The sequence below is a fragment of the Balaenoptera acutorostrata genome, chromosome 10 (genome assembly GCF_949987535.1).
Source record: "Balaenoptera acutorostrata chromosome 10, mBalAcu1.1, whole genome shotgun sequence".
In the NCBI taxonomy this organism is placed as follows: domain Eukaryota; kingdom Metazoa; phylum Chordata; class Mammalia; order Artiodactyla; family Balaenopteridae; genus Balaenoptera; species Balaenoptera acutorostrata.
Window position 1 is genome coordinate 82988214 of NC_080073.1, and position 17081 is coordinate 83005294.

The 17081-nt window shown below is 45.8% G+C and overlaps 1 protein-coding gene across 1 annotated transcript; it reads left to right on the forward strand.

The window, feature by feature from the left end:
* Nucleotides 1-2179: 2179 nt before the first annotated feature.
* On the forward strand, nucleotides 2180-3374 carry LOC103008705 (protein FAM3C-like). Its single transcript, XM_057554984.1, has one exon. The coding sequence runs from the start codon at nucleotides 2247-2249 to the stop codon at nucleotides 2928-2930; it is 684 nt and encodes a 227-aa protein (XP_057410967.1). The 5' UTR covers nucleotides 2180-2246; the 3' UTR covers nucleotides 2931-3374.
* The last annotated feature ends 13707 nt before the right edge of the window (nucleotides 3375-17081 follow it).

A 17081-nucleotide genomic window follows, 5' to 3' on the forward strand; every position in this document is an offset into this window, starting at 1 on the left:
TTTCTCAGCTGGCTCAAGCAGTGGTCTCCTCATGGGTCTCCCCACCCCACCTCCAGCCTCACCTCCTCCAGTTCATTTGCCTTCCAAGGTCATGATCCTCTCACATCGTCTTTTGTCAACTCTCTGGCTCACCCCTCAAGGGACCTCCCTGCTTAACCTCTCCTCTGTGGCTCCCAGGCCTCCAGCGTCCTCCCTGACCTCATCCCGTGGTTCTCCCAGGTGCTCCCTCATTGGCCTCAGGTGAGATCCTCCAGTTCCCCGAGCCTTCCCAGCCGAGGACCTCCTCACCAGCCACTGGATGCCCCCGCCCTCCCCCTCCTCCCCCAAACTCCTCACTGCCCAGCTCTCACCTAAAATGACCTTGCTCAGGGGACCCTTTGCTGACCTCCTGATCCCCATTATGTGCCCCATACACGTGCTTCTGGGGTTTTGGTGGCACCCTGTCTCCTCCACAGCCCTGACCTGTGCTCAGGTGAGGAATGTCTGGGGAATCCAGGAGAGGAGCCACTGTGTGTCCTGTTCGCCTGTCCAGCACGTAGTAAACACTCAATAAACATTACTTGAGCTCATTTTCAGGAGTCTCTTCAGCAGCACAGGGGCTACTCAGCCTCGCCCACTTTCGGAAAACATTTTAGTCCACAGAAACACAAAGACTGTTAACCCTGAAAGTCAGCCCCTGGGCAGATGCAAGAGCCACACCATCTGCCCCTCTTTTTTCTTATCTACCCAAGAAATAAACGCATCACTGAGTACAGCCCTGGCCAGAAACATCAGCTTCAACCACTTCTGATGCTTCCTCAAGCCTGCCCAGTGTCGGGGCTTCACAGTAAAGTGACTTTCCTAGTGTCTCTCCCACCTCACTTCTGCCTGGTGGTTGGCATTATTATCCTCATTCTACAGTGGAGGAAATCAAATCTCAGACTGACAACCACACACCCAGCAAATCTCTCTCAACCTGTGTTCACTCTGGGTCGTTCTGAACGGCCTGTTATATTTGTCTTCATGGAACAAGGACTGACCGACCCGCTGATGTCTGGGATGCTTGGTTTCTGCCCGAAGTCTGGCGTGAGCCATTACCCAGAGCTTCTGGATATACCCGAACACAGCCCACTTTGTCATCCCCCAAAAGCCCATTTTTGCTAATATCTACTTACACTCGGGAATATTTGGAAAATCCACATTAACACAAAAGTACCTAATTAGACGAGAACAAATATTAGCCTCCGGGTCTGCCTAACCTTCACCTCCCACTACCTCCACCAATTCCTTCCCCACAAGGAGATTTTTCAAGGCCTGAGAAACATTAGAGGAATTTTATGAAAACTAAATTTTACTGAATACCTACTAAGTGCCAGGAACTGAGCCACACAAATCAAATTTATGCCACTTCATTTTCACACATGCACACAGACACGAAGTAAGACAAGAGCCCTGCCACTGAGGACACTTAGTCCAGGTCCCTCACAGAGGAGGGGGGGCTAGAGCTGCAGAGAGGCTGCCCCGCCCCCACCTCCAGCCCTCAAACCCAGCCCAGCCCAGCCCCCAGCTCCACACACAACTCCACAGGAAGCAGGAGCAAGAAGGGACCTTGGACTCCGTAATGCCACAAGATGATCTGGCCAGAAAGCTTATCTCACCCTGAATGCCAGCCTTTGATTCCATACTGGGAGGGGAAGAGCAGTACGGATGACAAAGTACAGGGAAGATTTTCTGGAAGCACGCTGGACGGACACTGGAACACACTGGCAAGATGGATATCAAACAACATACTTCACTGCCCTCTCCCAGACATCAGGGTCATGTTCCAGCTGCTTTAACAAGAAAGACAGCTCACTAGCCACAAATGATTTTTCTTTCTCAAAGTATAAATTATCCTAATGCTAATGGGCTTAATATTTTACTTTCTTCTTTAACAGCCACATGGTACCTCTTACCTTTTATTTGCTTCAAGTGCTTTCAGAAGAGTTTCAGATAAACACCTAAGCCATAAAACCACGGTGATGTAAAATGAACTGTGATTCTTAAAATGTTACAGTGCATAAATCACAGCAAGATCTTTTTCAACCCACTGCCTAGAGTAATGAAAATAAAAACAAAAATAAACAAATGGGTTCCTCTTGGCCACTCGCGGGGGTCTGAATATGTTCTTTCACAAACTTAAATTGAAAACATGAAGAGGAAGAGGACCCTGGTATTAAGATACGGAGCTTATTTAATGAAAAGTGCCATAGACTGAAAAACCAAACATGAGGGTAGCAGGTGCTGCAAAGTTGGTGGTAGCTGTGGCAGTATTTTTACTGACATTCTATGTTATTTCTCAAGTATTTGAAATAAAAATGGATGCAAGTTTAGGAAATCTATTTGCAAGGTCAGCATTGGACGCAGTTGCACGTTCTACAAAACCTCCCAGATATAAATGTGGGATCTCAAAAGCTTGCCCTGAGAAGCATTTTGCTTTTAAAATGGCAAGTGGAGCAGCTAATGTGGTAGGACCCAAAATCTGCCTGGAAGACAATGTTTTAATGAGTGGTGTTAAGAATAATGTTGGAAGAGGGATCAATGTTGCCTTGGTAAATGGAAAAACAGGAGATCTAATAGACAACAGATATTTTGACATGTGGGGAGGAAATGTGGCCCCATTTATTGAGTTTCTGAAGGCCATTCAAGATGGAACAGTAGTCTTAATGGGAACATATGATGATGGAGCGACCAAACTCAATGATGAGGCCCGGCAGCTCATTGCTGAACTGGGGAGTACGTCTATTACTCATCTTGGTTTTAGAGACAACTGGGTCTTCTGTGGTGGAAAAGGCATTAAGACAAAAAGCCCTTTTGAACAGCACATAAAGAACAATAAGGACACAAACAAATATGAAGGGTGGCCTGAAGTTGTAGAAATGGAAGGATGCATCCCCCAGAAGCAAGACTGATGTGGAGAAGATTGAAGGGAGCATACTTTCACTTGCTAATGGGAAAGCCCTAACCGAAAAACTACATGTAAATATTTTAAGAGCATGCAGCCATCTCGGTGTGTGCATGACCATTATCTCTTTTGATATCAGGATTATTTATTGCTAACGTAAATAGACATCTTTGTAAATAGTCATCATAATGAGCAAATCACTGAACCATTTCTAAGCACATCTCCCTAATGGTACAATGTTCAGACTGCGATGATAATGGCATCTTTTAATTCTAAAAGCATTACACAATGGATAACTGAACAGATTTGAAAAATGTATTGATATATATACTAGTCGCTGTGAAAAATCTGTCATGGAATAATATGGGTTTTAGGGAGGAGACTTTGTTTTCTTTTATATATATATATGGCCTTTTGATGATAGTATCTTTTAAATTAAAAAGATATTGGGCTAAAAAAAAAAATTAAAAAAAAAATAAATAAATAAACAAATGGGACCTAATGAAACTTCAAAGCTTTTGCACAGCAAAGGAAACCATAAACAAGAGGAAAAGACAACCCTCAGAATGGGAGAAAATATTTGCAAATGAAGCAACTGACAAAGGATTAATCCCCAAAATTTACAAGCAGCTCATGCAGCTCAATATCAAAAAAACAAACAACCCAATCCAAAACTGGGTGGAAGACCTAAATAGACATTTCTCTAAAGAAGACATACAGATGTCCCAGAGGCACCTGAAAAGCTGCTCAACATCACTAATTATTAGAGAAATGCAGATCAAAACTACAATGAGGTATCACCTCACACTGCTCAGAATGGCCATCATCAAAAAATCTACAAACAATAAATGCTGGAGAGGGTGTGGAGAAAAGGCAACCCTCTTACACTGTTGGTGGGAATGTAAATTGATACAGCCACTATGGAGAACAGTATGGAGGTTCCTTAAAAAACTAAAAATAGAATTACTGTATGATCCAGCAATCCCACTCCTAGGCACATATCCGGAGAAAAACATAATCCGAAAGGATACATGTACCCCAATGTTCATTGCAGCACTATTTACAATAGCCAAGACATGGAAGCAGGGCTTCCCTGGTGGCGCAGTGGTTGAGAGTCTGCCTGCTAATGCAGGGGACACGGGTTCGAGCCCTGGTCTGGGAAGATCCCACATGCCACGGAGCAGCTGGGCCCGTGAGCCACAGTTGCTGAGCCTGCGCGTCTGGAGCCTGTGCCCCGCGACGGGAGGGGCCGCGATAGAGAAAGGCCCGCGCACCGCGATGAAGAGCGGTCCCCGCACCGCGATGAAGAGTGGCCCCCGCTTGCCGCAACTGGAGAAAGCCCTCGCACGAACCGAAGACCCAACACAGCCAAAAATAAATAAATAAATAAATAAATAAATAAATAAATAAGAAAATCCTTTAAAAAAAAAAAAAAGACATGGAAGCAACCTAAATGTCCATCGACAGATGAATGGATAAAGAAGATGTGGTACATATATACAATGGAATATTACTCAGCCATAAAAAGGAATGAAATAGTGCCATTTACAGAGACGTGGATGGACCTAGAGATTGTCATACAGAGTGAAGTAAGTCAGAAAGAGAAAAACAAATATCGTATAATATTGCTTATATGTAGAATCTAGAAATATGGTAGAGATGAACTTATTTGCAAAGCAGAAATAGAGTCCCAGATGTAGAGAATACATTTATGGTTACCAGGAAGGGAAGTCGGAGTGAGATGAACTGGGAGATTGGGACTGACATATATATACTACTATGTTCAAAATAGATAACTAATGAGAACCTGCTGTATAGCACAGGGAACTCTACTCATTACTCTGTAGTGACCTAAGTGGGAAAGAAGTCTAAAAAAGAGTGGATATATGTATACGTATGACTGATTCACTTTGCTGTACAGCAAGAAACTAACACAACATTGTAAAGTAAATATATTCCAATAAAAATTAATTTAAAAAATGTCACAATAGATGGAAAGAATTAATCCCCTTTTTTTTAAACATGCAATCTGGTAAAGCTTATTTTACTTGACACTGTTAAGTTGAAGTGTTCACTGGATTAATTTACACTGTAGGAAAAGTTTAAACAACTCCTTTGATACTTATTTTTTTGAAAAATGGGAACACACACACACACACACACATGCACACACACGAAGCAACGATTTTATTTCAACGTTAAAGTGCTTCCATCTTCTCTAACCGCAATGACCCTGGCTGGTGGGCTAAGCTCTGCCCTGGAAGCCTGCTGAGCAGAGCCCCAAGGGCACAATTGGGGCCATGACCTTCCTCTGAACCTGCACTTCTGCCCCTCTGCTGAGGAAGGACAGCCCCTCCCAGAATAGGCTGTCATCTCCAAAACTGAAATATCCAACCAAAGGTGGCTCACAGACTTCCTTAGGCCCCTTACTCATTCCCAAGAGTGGGTGCTGCCCGGGCCCACCCAGAGGTTGGCTGCAGAGCCCACCTGGACCATAGCACCTACCCCACCACCCTCTGAGTAGACAATCCACTCTGCTTCCAAAGTCTGAGATTCCTGGGGATGTGAAGAGGCATCACTCCCGCCCAAGTCCTGAGATGTGTAAAGGTAAAGGAGGGAGACTGGGGAGAAAGACATTCTTACGGAAAATGTAATAAATTTTATTACATTAATGAATAAACAAAAGATAATAAGAGATTAAAAGGAAAGGAAACAAAAAGATAGTATAAGGAAGGAAAGAGAAGGAAGGAAGGGAGGAAGGAAAGAAGGAAGGAAGGAAGGAAGAAAGGGAGGGAGGGAGGGAGGGAGAAAAAGGAAGGGGTAGGATCCCCCTGGCATTCAGCCCTGGCACATCTGGGACAGGACACCTGAATGGCCACATCTGCCCAGAGTGTCTCAAGCACGTTCCCCAGTCACTGAGACGTCAGTGAATTTTGCAGAGAAAGTTATTGTACTGCCCACATGGGTGACCCACTCAGCAACCTGGGAAGTATTTACTCACTCTCTCAATCCCATAGGTCAGGCCCACCCACAGTCAAGAGTTAACCAGGCAAGTCTTGCTCGGAGGGATTTGAGTGCCAACTTACAGGAAAGACCTGGAGTTCTGGCACTTTGGCCTCTGTCCCTGAGAGAATCCGAGGAGAGAGACCTGGGCAGTAAAGGCAGGAGAGGCCCTGACCAACCCTCAGAGGCCGATTCTAACAGCCCCCAGGATGCCCACCCTGTTCCTTCGTGTCAGGAGACTTGTCTCCACAGGCTGAGCTGTAGGCTGAAGCCCTGAGGCCGGGCCCTGCTCTCTAATGAGTGTCACCAAATACTCAGGCACGCTGTTCACCCAGTGCCATTTTACTCTGAACGTTACATACTTTATTATAATCCTCAGAGGAAAGTTTAACTTTCCTCCTTTTACAGCTGGGAAATAGAGGTTCAACAATATGAGGGGACCTGCCCAGGGTCAGACCTTTGTGTGTCAAACCCACAGGCTCCACACCCCCCCCCCCACCAACAAAGCTCAGCTGAGCTCTAAACAGGGGCCACCAGGTAGGGGTGAACCAGCCCCAGGGGTGCTCCAAGGATCTGGGGGCAGGAGGGGAGGCAGAAGAAATATTCGAAGTTCTGTTATAAATGCTTTAGTCGTATCTCTTTTCATGTGTTACTTGTGTTTGTTTTTATCATCTGTACAACATTTGTGTGTATTTGATAGCTGCATGTTCAAAATACATTACCAGAAGGAGTGGGTGATCCAAAGAGTTTGGAGACCCAAGCTGCAAACTTCCAGTCCAGAAATCGTCTCTAAAGCAGCAGGTGTCAGAGAGGGAAGCAGCAGGACCATCTGCAGCAGCTGCCTGGGAGGCAGCCCAGAAAGAGGGTGCTACCTGGGTGGGAGGAGGAGCCCAGGGGCCAAGAGAAGGCTTGCCCCGCTGGGTCAGCCCAGATTCCATCGGGTTCTGCTGCCCCCTTGTGGCCAGCGGGGTGGACTGGCACAGCGCTTCCCGGGTGGAGACACTGAGGGGAGGAACGGAGAAGCAGACAAGGAACCTTAGAAAAGTGGACCGGGACACAGGAAACCAGACGCAAAAGACTGCACGCTACAGGATCCCTGATATACAAAGTTAAAGCACAGGCAAGTGAGTCTGTGGTGGCAGAAGTCAGATGAGGGGTTCCCTGCCTTGCTAAAGGGTAGTTAGGACAGGAAGGGACACCAGGGAGTGTCCTGGGGTGGGGGGACTTAACTCAAATATTTACTGACTTACTGAAGAGTTAGCTCTTATTCATTTTGTCTATTATTTTTATTTTATTTATTTATTTTTAATAAAATAGTGTTCGTTTTAAGAACAAAACTGAGTTCCCACAGGACAGTGCTGGGACAACATCAGCATCTCCGCCCAGCCCAGACCCCACTCACTCGTCTATCCCTGAAGCCTGAGAAGGTGAGGATCTCCCCCTTCATGGACTCCTCCCCACTAACCTTGTGCGCGCGTGTGCGCGCACACACACACACACACACACACACACACACACACACACACATCCTGACGTTGCAAAAGGCCCAGCCTTGGCTCTGCCATTTCCCCCAAATCAAAAGCTTTCCTCCTCCACCTGCCCCCTCCCGTTTCACCTCTCCTGGCATCCGTACTAAAAGGTTATAGGACACTCCCTACGCTCACTGGTTCAGTGGGCATTTATTGACAGCATCTCGGGAAGAAAAAGAAAGTCTCTTGCTTCAGGCAGCCTCACAGCCTGGCCCACCTGACAGGACAGAAGAAGTGGAGAAAATCACAAAACAAGAGACCCCCTCAGGTACACCAAAGATAAAACACAGCTAAGGGAGGCCCTGGGCAGAGTTGCTGGAGAAGTGCCCTCTGTTTCAGCTTTGGCTCCTCGGGGGAAATTCTGAATTCCTGGGACGAAGCTGAAAAAGGCTGGTTGGAGCCTGACCTCTCTGAGGAGACGTCTTCCTTGCTGAGAAGGCGTTGACTCAGAGAGCTGGAGCCAGCGGTTCAAAGGTAGAGGGAGGAGTTGAAGGCTGACTCCCAGGAGGCTGGAAGGTGAGGGTGAAGCGGGAGACTCCACCCTCCAGCTTGCGCTGAGGAAGAGCATGGTCCTGAGCGAGGGGGCGGGCCTCCCCACCCCACCCTCACCCGGCGCCCCCAGCCCATGAGAAACTCAGTTCTCGTCCAGCCCCTGTGAGGACAGGGAGGAGAAGAGAGGAATGAGGGATGGAGGGTCCCAGCGGGAAGCAGAATTCCACTGAGACGGTTCCAGGACAGAGCTGTGAACAGGGGGCTATTTATGTGGGTGAGGACTGGGTGAAGGGAACAGCGGGGGATTCTGAGGCACTGGAGAGCCTTTACCCCGTAAACACACACACACACCAGACCTGAGGGGACAAGGGGAGGACCCCGACACTGACAGGGAAGGAATGTGAGAGAAGCATCGCATCCTCTCTCCTTCCACAGCAGGTTTCCCCTAGTGTCTCCCACTAGCCAAACCCAATGAGACGCCGCCAGCAAGTCCCCCCTCCCTCATCCCCCTCCCAGTGATCAATCCAAGGAGGTCAGTCTCCCAGGTTACAAAGCAGGGCAGGGAAAAGTGAGAAAGGGCAGGGGTGGGTGGGTGCAGACGGAGAGTAACACAACAAAGGACAAAGGGGTCTGGGGAAGGGGGTAACATGAGAATTCCCACCCTGATGTCTCTACCACAAGCACCTTCCCAGGTGACCCACCTATTGCTTCTGCCAGAAGACAACCTTCCCCCCACAGAGAGATGGACATACTCCTTTCCCTGAATAGCTGACTCCAGTGAACTCCCAGGCTCGTCCCCATTTCTCTCTGCAGGTGTCCCTCTGTTGCCTGAGGACATTCCTGCCCCACCTGCCTGTTCAGGGAAGCCCAGTGCCTCAGCCCCCTGCTATCAGGTGTCAGGTAGGAGACCCAAAGGGGTACTAGAAAATTCTAGTTCACATCCAGAGGTTCAAGTTGTCCACTGCCCCTGGTCACCATTTCCCACTCTATCCCTTCCCTCCTCAGAAACGATACCTTCTCCTTGGCTGAAAATGCAGGAGAGCACGCTGCCTCGCCCCAAGGCGACCTGGCCTTCCCTGGCCTTGGTCTTTCCCATTTGCTTTCCTCACTGCAGGGGGAGGGTCCCGTCTCACCCTGGAGCTGCACCCAGCACATGTATGCAGCTCCTCTCCCAGGGGCCAGGCTCCGCCATCGCTCCTGAAGAGCCACACTTCCACCTCCTGGCAGGAAGGGGTCAGCCTGCTCCTCCCTTCCCACAACCATGAGTTGGACATCCTAGGTGGGTGGAAGTCCAGTGTCCACACATCAAAGAGGCCTTTCCCCCAGGGAGTGGGTGCCAGGTCACATTCACCAAAGGATAGGATGGGAGTGAGGGTGGGAAGTCTTCTAGAACCTTCCTAGGGGTCTCCCCAATCTTCCAAGTCACAGAAGGGGAGGGTCCTCAGGCTTCAAATGCATCCAAGGAGCTCCTGCACCCAAAGGAGCAAGATTCAGAAAACCTCTGCCCACGTCCAGCCTAGAGCACTCCTTTGGGGAGAAGGGTTCTCTCCACTACTCCCACCTCCTCTGTGGAAGGCTCAATGCCCCAGAGAGAGGTGGTCTCCATAGTAGAGACTTAGTCATCAAAAATGGAGAAATGGAAAAAAGAGGTGGGGGGCAGAGCCAAGGGGAGACCAGCAAGGAAACATCTGTCTGTGGGAAAGACTTATAAAAAAAATAATAAATTAAAGAAGTAAAATTAAAAGATGGGTGGAGTGAACCTAGAGTTGTTTTTTAAAAATCTAAGGTCCCCAGATATATGAACCCCCATCCCACTCCCCTTGAAACCAGAACACAGGATGTAGAGGGTACTAATAATGGGGTCCAGTAGACAAGCACAAGAATGCAGAGAGGAGCAGCCCTGGGCATGGAATCAGGAGACTCAGGTTCAAACCCTGGCCTTCAGCTCATTGCTCTAGGACCTGGTGCGAGAGCCATCACCCTGAGGTGTCTCATTAGCACCCTATAAACCTTCACAGGGGAGAAGGCGCTCTTCTTTTTCCCAGCCTGTTTGGCCGTGGGGATCCCCAACCCACCACAGTTCTGTGCACACCCAGCCTCCTTCTCTGAAGAGAGTGCAAGCCAGTCAGCCCCACCGGCTCCACCATCCACACTGACAATGGTGGGAGCAGAGGGCTCAGGGCCATGACCTTAGTCTCTCTCCCGGGATCTGTGGACCCCAGACCTGCGCTTCCTTCACCAGCTTGTCCTTCAAGACCACCTCCGTCAGCTTCCTCAGGCCTGACTCTTGGACCCTCCAGCTCTGCATCAGCAACCAAATCACCTGCAGAGTTTTTGAAAAAACAGGTTGCTGGACTCCAACCCCAGAGGTTCTGATTCAACAGGTCTGGGGCAGAGCCCAAGAATGTGCATTTCTAACAAGTTTCAAGGTGATGCTGATACTGCTGGGCTGAGGACCACCCTTTGGGGACCACTGCTGAAGCTTCCACCCACAGAGATTCAGACTTAACTGGTCTTGGTGGGCCCCGGGCACAAAGATGGGGGCTTTCTACGCCTCATGGCCTGAAGTTTTTGTCCTCAGAGAGATGGAGAGCCTTTTGAAGTTTTTAAATCAGATTTATATCATTGTATTGGATTGCTTTATTTTACCTTTATTATAAAATGTTTTAAACATGTAAAAAGTAGACAGAATAGTATAAAGATGACAGTATAATAAATAGCCACTTACCCATCTCCCAGCTTCAACCATATTTACTCTCACCCACTTCCCCCTCCTACTGGATTTTTTTTTTTAATAATGTATTTCTTTTTTTTATTTATTTATTTATTTTATTTATTTATTTTTGACTGCGTTGGGTCTTTGTTGCAGCACGTGGGATCTTCGTTGAGGCATGCGGGATCATTTGTTGCACCGTGCAGGCTCTTCCTTGTGGTGCGCAGGCTTCTCTCTAGCTGTGGCGAGCGGGTTTTCTCTTCTCTCGTTGTGGTGCGCGGGCTCCAGAGCGCGTGGAATCTGTAGTTTGTGGCCCGTGGGCTCTCTAGTTGAGGCGCACAAGCTCAATAGTTCTGGCACGCGGACTTAGCTGCCCGGCAGCATGTGGGAAACTAGTTCCCCAACCAGGGATCGAACCCGCATCCCCTGCATTGGAAGGCAGATTCTTTACCATTGGATCACCAGGGAAGTCCTGCTATAAACATTCTTGTACAGGTTTTTATGTGAGTGTAAGTAAGTCTCCATTTCTCTGGAATAAATGCCCAGGAGTGCAATTTCTGGGCCGTAATTACATGTTTAGTTTTATTTTAAAAACCCAAAAAAACCTGCCAAACTATTTTCACAATTTTTTAGTGTAAGTAAAATATTGCATGGAACATACATACTGATACTAAAAATTATTTATTGTTTACCTGAAATTCAAATTTTACTGAGCATCCTGTATTGTTATTTGCTAAGTCTGATATTCCTGCTCCCAGGTGATGCCAATGCTGCTAGTTTGAAAACTACCTTTTCGGTATCTGGGTTCTTTCTAATCTGGTTCCTTTTTATAATTATGAAAAATTTTTCTAACATAAAAATAGATAAAAACAATATAATCAACTCTTCATACCCAGATTCTAGAATTTTCAACTTTGTTATTTTTGCTTTATCCATCCCTCTTTTTTCCCTGAAGTATTTTAAAGCAAATCCTGGTCATTTTGTCATTTTACCCCCACAAACTTCAGTATACTATTCTAAAAAATAGTAAATTTTCTGACATAATCACAATGTCCAGATCACAGCATTAACAGTAACTCCTGTGTCATCTTATTCCCAGTTCATTGAAGAAACTGCCTTTTCCCCACTGTATGTTCTTGCCTCCTTTGTCATAGGTTAATTGATCACATAAGCATAGGTTTATTTCTGGTATCTCTATGCTGTTCCATTGATCTATGTGTCTGTTTTTGTGCCAGTACCATTATGTTTCGATTACTGTAGCTTTGTCATATAGTCTGAAATCAAGGATTATGATACCTCCAGCTTGTTCTTCCTTCTCGAGATTGTCTTGAATATTCAGGATCTTTTGTGTCTCTCTACAACTTCTAGAATTATTTTTTCTAGTTCTGTGAAAAATGCCATTGGTATTTTGATAGAGATTGCAATCTGTAGATTGCCTTGGGAGTATGGTCATTTTAACAACATTAATTCTTCCAATCCATGAGAACAGTATACCTTTCCATTTATTTGTGTCATTTTCAATTTCTTGTCATCAGTGTCTTATAGTTTTCTGTGTACAGGTCTTTTACCCCCTTAGGTAGGTTTATTCCCTGTTGGTGAGCTGGGACTTTTACCTGGGACTTTCAGCTCTCCATCACAATGTCACTGGAAACCAAATGGAAGCAGTAATAATGTGTTTCACACTCTCCCAGCCAATGTGTGTTAGAAGAGGCCTAGCAGGGAGCCTGAACTCCCAACCCTATCCAGCAGTAACAAGATGTCAACAGAAGCCAAGTGAGGAAACTGGGCTTCTACCTCCACCTGACAACAATGAGGCAGCACCCTCTTTCCCCCACTGGCACAGCATCAGAGGATATCTGTTAAAATAGATTTAGATAAAATCCAGAGTCTCATCACGTAATACCCAAAATGTCTAGGATACAATAGAAAAGCACTTATACCAAGAACCAGGCAAATCTCAAATTGAATAAGAAAAGACACTCAACAGACACCAACACTCAAGATGACCTAAATGTTGGAATATATGACACATATTTACAACAGACAAGTATTTTAAAGTAAGTATTAAAAATGCTGCAACAAGCAAGGACAACCTCTCTCTTTTTTTTTAATATTTATTTACTTATTTATATATTTACTTGGCTACATTGGGTCTTAGTTGCGGCATGCAGGATCTTCGTTGTGGCATGCGGGATCTTTAGTTGTGGCATGTGGAATCTTTTTAGTTGCAGCATGCAGGATCTTTAGTTGAGGCATGCAAACTCTTAGCTGCAGCATGTAGGATCTAGTTCCCTGACCAGGGATCGAACCCGGGCCTCCTGCATTGGGAGCGTGGAGTCTTAGCCACTGGACCACCAGGGAAGTCCCTAGGACAAACTTTCTTGAAACAGATGAAAAAATTAATAGTCTTAGCAAAGAAATAGAAGTTATAAAGAAGAACCAAACAGAAACTTTAGAACTTAAAAATACAATAATCAAAATTTAAAACTCAGTGGATTGGCTTAACAGGAAAGTGGAGAAGACAGAGGAAAGATTCAGTGAACTTAAAGGTAGATGAACAGAAATTACTCAATCTTGGCAACTGAGAAAAAATAGACTAAAAAATGAGCAGAGGTTCAGAGATTTATGGGACTGTAACCCATTTTTAAATTGTCATTATTGAGTTATAAGAGTTCTTTTTTTAAAATTTAATTTATATTTATTTATTTTTGGCTGCATTGGGTCTTCGTTGCTGCGTGTGGGCTTTCTATAGTTGTGGAGAGCGGGGCCTACTCTTCGTTGAGGTGCACGAGCCTCTCATTGCGGTGGCTTCTCTTGTTGCAGAGCATGGGCTCTAGGTGCGCGGGCTTCAGTAGTTGTGGCACACGGTCTCAGTAGTTGTGGTTCGCGGGCTGGAGAGCACAGGCTCAGTAGTTGTGGTGCACAGGCTTAGTTGCTCCGCGACATGTGAGATCTTCCCGGACCAGGGCTCGAACCCGCGTCCCCTGCATTGGCAGGCAGACTCCTAACCACTGCGCCACCAGGGAAGTCCCAAGTTAGAAGAGTTCTTTATATATTCTGGATACAAGTCCTTTATCTGATATAGGACTTTCAAATATTTGCTCTCGTTCTGTTGCTTGTCTTTTCACCTTCTTGAGGTGTCATTTGGAGAGCAAATGTTTTTAATTTTGATGAAGTCCAATTTATTTTGTTGCTTGTGCATTTGGTGTCATATGTAAGAAATCATTGTCTGACCCAAGATCTTAGGCAGAGATAAGGCACAAAGTGGGCTCTGCACCTTCCTGACATTGTCCTTAAACTTAGTTTCTGCCCACCACTCTCTGGATTCCCCTGCTACCTAACCACTCCTTCTCTGTCTCCGTTACCATTTCCTCTTCTTTCTCTCAAGTCCCAGCCTAGTGCCCCAGCCTACTTTTCCACAAAAAGTGTGAGGTCAGGAAGATGGCAACCCTGATTCTCAGGGTTGGTGAGAGTAAGGTCATGTGCAGACACTACTACCAAGAATATAAAGTCCTGCACTGCTTTCTGGAGAATGACACTTAGGTACCAAAAGCTTTAAAAATAAGTCTGTCCTCACTTGGAGCCTCCTTCTGCAGGGAAGAGAATCAGTCTGGAATTTACTAACATTGTTTTGCTTTCACTGAAGTTTTTTGATGCCTACTCTCTACAATCAGACAGAAAAAGATTCCCTTTAAAATCTAAGTTTAAAAATGGGCGGAATTCCCTGGCGGTCCAGTTGTTAGGACTCGGCGCTTTCACTGCCGAGGGCCTGGGTTCGATCCCTGGTCAGGGAATTAAGATCCCACAAGCCGCGTAGCGAAGCCAAAAAAAAAAAAAAAAAAAAAGGGAGTAGACTGTTTAAATATATAAAACAAATTATAGTACTTGTGGTGTGCAGGTATGGTGCGGGTGGTCACAAATGACTGTAGTTTTAGAAAGATGTAACTAGTGCTAGACACTGTGTATTTAACTACAGTGAATGTTTAAAATATGTCGTGTTGATAAATGGAGGGGACTTACAAGTAGATATATGTCCTAATTCTTCTCAAAGCCAAAAAAAATTTTGTCTATCCTTTGACCCTTTAACTCAGTGTTCTCCTCTAGGAATTTAGCCTAAGGAAATAACTAGACAACCACTCAAGTATGTAAGTTCAAGAATATTTATTGCAGCATAGTTTCTCATATTTTTAAAGATTGAGAGTCACCTAAGTGCCGCCCTTACAATAGGAAACTGGTTTCAGTGAACTAGAGTTCACCAAACAGTGGAATACTAGGCAACCATTAAGAATGAAGTTAGCTCCGACTTCCCTGGTGGTGCAGTGGTTAAGAGTCTGCCTGCCAATGCAGGGGACACGGGTTCAAGCCCTGCTCCGGGAAGATCCCACATGCCACAGAGCAACTAAGCCCATGGGCCACAATTACTGAGCCTGCGCTCTAGAGCCCACAAGCCACAACTACTGAAGCCCACACGCCTAGAGCCCGTGCTCCGCAACAAGAGAAGCCACCGCAATGAGAAGCCCACGCACCGCAACAGAGTAACCCCCACTTAGCCCGTACGTAGCAATGAAGACCCAATGCAGCCAAAAATAAAATAATTAATTAATTTTAAAAAAATAAAAAAGAATGATGTTGGCTCACGTGTCTCCTGGTGTGATGCACTGAGGACACAACATCACTTCTGTGGTATTCCTGGTCAGAAATGCATAAACTGAAGAAATAGCAGACATACCTAAATTTAGGAACAGTCTGCAAAGTAACTGAACTGTATCCTTCAAAAGTATCAATATAATGAAAGACAAAATCTAAGGAACTGTATCCTTTTATCTTATTAAAATAAAGGAGACTGAAAAGACATGACAAATAAGTGCAATGCATAATCCTAGATTAGATTTTGGACCAAGAAAAAAAAGCTTTATAAAGGACATTATGAGGCAATTGGCAAATTTTGAACATGGACTGTAGATTAGCTAATAGTATTGTATCACTCTAAGTTTCCTGATTTTGATAGCTGTACTGTGGTTATGTAAAAGAAGGTTCTTGGGACTTCCCTGGTGCTGCAGTGGTGAAGAATTCACCTGCCAACGCAGGGGACACGAGTTCGAGCCCTGGTCCAGGAAGATCCCACTTGCCGCGGAGCAACTAAGCCCGAGCGCCACAACTACTGAGTCTGCGCTCTAGAGCCCGTGAGTCACAACTACTGAGCCCACACGCCTAGAGCTCGTGCTCCGCAACAAGAGAAGCCACCGCAATGAGAAGCCCACGCACTGCAAGGAAGAGAAAGACCCGCTTGCCGCAACTAGAGGAAAGCCCGTGTGCAGCAACGAAGACCCAACGCAGGCAAAAATAATTAATTAATTAATTAATTAACCTTCTTTTAAAAAAATAAAAATAAAAATCTCTAAAAAAAAAAAAAAAAAAGAAGGTTCCTGTTCTTAATAAATTCACACCGATGTATTTATGAGGAAAGGGATATATTGTGTGCAACTTACTCTCAAATGGTTCAGAAAAAAATACTAATGTGTATGTAGAAAAATAATGATAAAGCATATGTGGTCAAATGATATCAATTGGTGAATCTGAGTGAAGAATATCCTGGAATAATTTTTAGTATTCTTGCCTCTTTTCTGTGAGTTTTAAATTATTTCAAAATAAAAAGTTAGTAATTTTAAAAAATTGTGCTGGCAAAGTATACTTATTGGCGTGGAAAGGTTCTCAGGGTGCACCAGGCTGGGCCGTGAGCGCCTCAATGCTGGGGCTGTGCACAGCTGCTGACGACACCTCGAACCACCCTGGACTCTCAGTTCTCTGAGCTACTTGAGGAACTGGGTGTGTGGCTGACCCCAAAGCCGTCCTGGGTTGACTCAAGAAGGTTGAATGAGTCAGGGCCCTGCATTCTCTCTTTTGTGATTTTATTTACTCCAATTTTTAATTCAGTGACTGCCATTCCTTGCATCCCAGGGACCTCTGCGGTGGAGGGAGGGAGACATGGGAGGAGGGGAACCCACACAAACGCAGTGTTTGCTATGGATAATCCAGACTGCAAAATTTAGCGGAGACAATGTTCATTTATCATCGATGACGATCTTACACGTTCCCCTCCAAAAGAAGGCCGAGATTTGCCCCCAAACCAGCCCAGCATCTTCCCCATTTCCCAGAAGGGGAAAACTAACAGCCCAGCAAGGGCCAAGGGTAGACCCAGAAGTCCCCTGTGTTCCTTCTGCCAAGATGAGTGGGTGGAAGCGTGCAGATTCTCTGAGAAGCATCTGTACTGACCTCGCAAAACAAGCATCCTCTCCATGCAAGAGGAATAGGAGATGTCTCATCACCCCACACCTCTGTTTCCAGGTCCTGACCCCACCCCGCCCCCAGGGCATAGGGCAGCCGCCTTGCAGTTCCCGTCTCTAGAAAGGGGAGACCACAA